Source organism: Poecilia reticulata, linkage group LG21, assembly GCF_000633615.1.
Source record: "Poecilia reticulata strain Guanapo linkage group LG21, Guppy_female_1.0+MT, whole genome shotgun sequence".
NCBI lineage: Eukaryota > Metazoa > Chordata > Actinopteri > Cyprinodontiformes > Poeciliidae > Poecilia > Poecilia reticulata.
This window is the reverse complement of record NC_024351.1, coordinates 20,729,292-20,732,217: the sequence shown is the minus strand read 5'-3', so window position 1 is coordinate 20,732,217 and position 2,926 is coordinate 20,729,292. Positions and strand designations below refer to the sequence as shown.

The 2,926-nt window shown below is 42.5% G+C and overlaps 1 protein-coding gene across 1 annotated transcript in view; it reads left to right on the top strand.

Moving 5' to 3' along the window:
* Positions 1 to 2,926, top strand: part of cdc42bpab (CDC42 binding protein kinase alpha (DMPK-like) b) — an 89,940-nt gene that overhangs the window by 74,773 nt on the left and 12,241 nt on the right. Inside the window, exons 35-40 of the mRNA XM_017302126.1 lie at positions 945 to 1,088; positions 1,171 to 1,385; positions 1,475 to 1,572; positions 1,676 to 1,760; positions 2,504 to 2,627; positions 2,722 to 2,839. Coding sequence (XP_017157615.1) covers positions 945 to 1,088; positions 1,171 to 1,385; positions 1,475 to 1,572; positions 1,676 to 1,760; positions 2,504 to 2,627; positions 2,722 to 2,839 — 784 coding nt within the window. The remainder of the gene's footprint in view (positions 1 to 944; positions 1,089 to 1,170; positions 1,386 to 1,474; positions 1,573 to 1,675; positions 1,761 to 2,503; positions 2,628 to 2,721; positions 2,840 to 2,926) is intronic.

Sequence of the window (2,926 nt, the reverse complement as noted above, 5' to 3'; positions counted from 1 at the left end):
AAAACCACATCTATATTATTATACATCCATATTTGTAGAGAACGGAGCAAATCATGTCCCGTATATGTTCAATACGGGACGGGCAACCGTAACTGAAGCRTCTAYTCTATGCGCCTTATAATGCGGTGCGCCTTATATATRAAAAAAGTTTTAAAATTGGCCATTCATTGAAGGTGCGCCTTATAGTGCGGAAAATCCGGTACATTAATGTAGGTTTTATATTTAGTTGTGGCAGGTCTATTTGATGTAGTATTTTTTCATTGGACAATTCAGTCAGGCAAAAGTTTGAGACATGTGACCATCTTCATTACATTCTGACTCAATGTGGTTGAGTCTACTGCTAACTCGCTGCTAATATACCCTTCCTAGCTAGCTAGCAAGCTTTTTTATGCCTTTATCATGGGCATAATGCCAGGTTCACAGTTTTTGCTATTTTTGATTGTAATGAAGCAAGTATTCCCTGTAGTAAAGTGTTTTCAGTCTTAAATTTTATTCAAGGTAGCATTAAGGTCTTAAAAACTTTTAAATAGACTTGCTGAAGGCTGCAGATGCCCTGATCACATCTTTTATGAGATTAACTAAAGATGTTATCAAACTATACAAAGGTGAACCCATGTGATCATGAGAAGCACTAATTTATTACTCTCTTTCCTCACCTTTGATTATTGTGCACAGGCACAGATATTTACTTGATTTGTTTTATTATTTTTTTTAAAGAGGCAGTCTAGCAAAATGAGGTTAAACCTTTTTTATCTTTAATTCTTGTTATTCTCTCTAAATCATATAGTATTTTTACAATTACAATGAAATACAAAAAAAAATKGAAATAAAAATGCCATCTCTGGAAGTATTTATGCTAGCGCCTGTGCTAATTAGCTAATGCTATGGATCATGCAGTGACATCATCAGGTTTATTTTGACCCTGAGCTCATCTCAAACTAAAGACTTTTTCCCATCCTGCAGGTGAATAAGGGGAAATCTCGCCACCGAGTGCTGCGGGAGCTGCAGGCCCCGGGGCCCGTCCAGTGGATGGGGCTGCTCAGCGAGCGTCTTTACGTGGGCTACCAGTCTGGCTTCACACGCTACAGGTTTCCTCCTTTTGGATTACAGTGCATCACACACATACACACACGTCTTGAATCCATCAAAGTAACCCAATACCGTCCGCAGTGTCCATGGCGACGTGTCCCCAGTCAACCTGCTGCACCATGAGGACCACACCCTGGCCTTCATCCCGCAGCAGGGCCTGAGCGCGCTGTGCGCCGTGGAGATCTCCAGCAAGGAGCTGCTGCTGTGCTTYAGCTGCATCGGGGTTTACGTGGACTCTCAGGGTCGGAGGTCACGGCAACAGGAGCTCATGTGGCCGGCTCATCCCAACGCCGCCTGTGAGTTGGACCGGGTTCAAACACACAAAAAGATAAAAAAAAAAAAAGGAAAACCTGGTTCCTGTAACTCAGTGTGTTCTTGTGTCCAGGCTACAACGCCCCCTACCTGTCGGTGTACAGTGAGAAYGCCGTGGATGTGTTTGATGTGAATACCATGGAGTGGATCCAGACCATTCCTCTGAAGAAGGTCTGTGTCTCTGGGGCGCCATCTGGTGGAGAGAGAATAATGTTCATCACTGTCTCAGTGTTAATGATGACAGGTTTCTCTTCTTCTGCTGCTGCTGCTGTAGGTGCGACCTCTGAATGTTGATGGATCTCTGAACCTGCTGGGCCTGGAAACGGTGCGCCTGATCTACTTTAGAAACAAGATGGCTGGTAAGAGCGCTTTCTGCGTCGACCTAAACTCTTCCTACTAACAAGAAAACATTTTGGAGCAAAATTCCTTGGAAAAAATTGATATGTCACAGTATTCCATATTTAGTCACCTTTGAATCACAAACAATTGTATTTTACTAGGATTTATCACTTAAATAAAATTATGTGTCAGTTCCTATTTTTTCTCRAATAAAAATCAGCTCCCTTTACTCCGATACYCCTAAATAAATGACAGCATAAYTGATTGCTATTGATAGTCAAATAATGTGTAATTTAATCTTAATACATTTCTGTGAARACCTCAGAGGTTTTGCTATTTGGCCAACAAAATAGAAATCAATCGATGGCAGAAAAAATCTGGAAATTAATGTTTTCTTTTTTTTAACAAGACAACGGTCAAAGTCTTTTTTATGTTTTGGATCTTTAATACCTTAAGATATAGAGATTTCATAAAAATGCTGTTTATTATTCAGCAGGTAAAACTAACACAGGAAAGTTTTCACTATTCATGTTTGATTGTGTAAAGCTTTGACTCTGGAGGGTTTGATGGGTATGAGCAACATGATTTTCAGTTTTCATGAAGATAAAGTGAAAACCAGGAAGTGAACATCACATAAACCCCAGTAGGACTTTAAAGTTTTAGGGGTGTAAATACTTAAACTAAAGTGAATAAGAAGTGCTGAAGGTGTTCGTGCCTCAGTGGTTGGCWATAAGTGAGGAAGACTCCTGCTTTGGTGTTTCAGAAGGGGATGAGCTGGTCGTCCCGGAGACGTCAGACAACAGCAGGAAGCAGATGGTGCGCAACATAAACAACAAGCGGCGCTTCTCCTTCAGGATACCAGAGGAGGAGCGACTGCAGCAGAGGAGGTAGCGCCCSGTGCCGGCTCTGGTTCTGACYTGTGCGTCTGCTGTTTCCGGGTCCTGTTCGCTCACCTTTGTTCCTGTGTCGTCACGGTTACAGAGACATGCTGCGAGATCCAGAAATGAGGAACAAGCTGATCTCCAACCCCACCAACTTCAACCATGTGGCCCACATGGGACCAGGAGACGGGATCCAGATCCTGAAAGATCTCCCTATGGTACAAGCACACACACTGACCACAGGGAAAACCGCATGGCAAGGGTGTTCAAAGTGAGGCTCGGGGCTGTTTGTGACTGATTTTTTA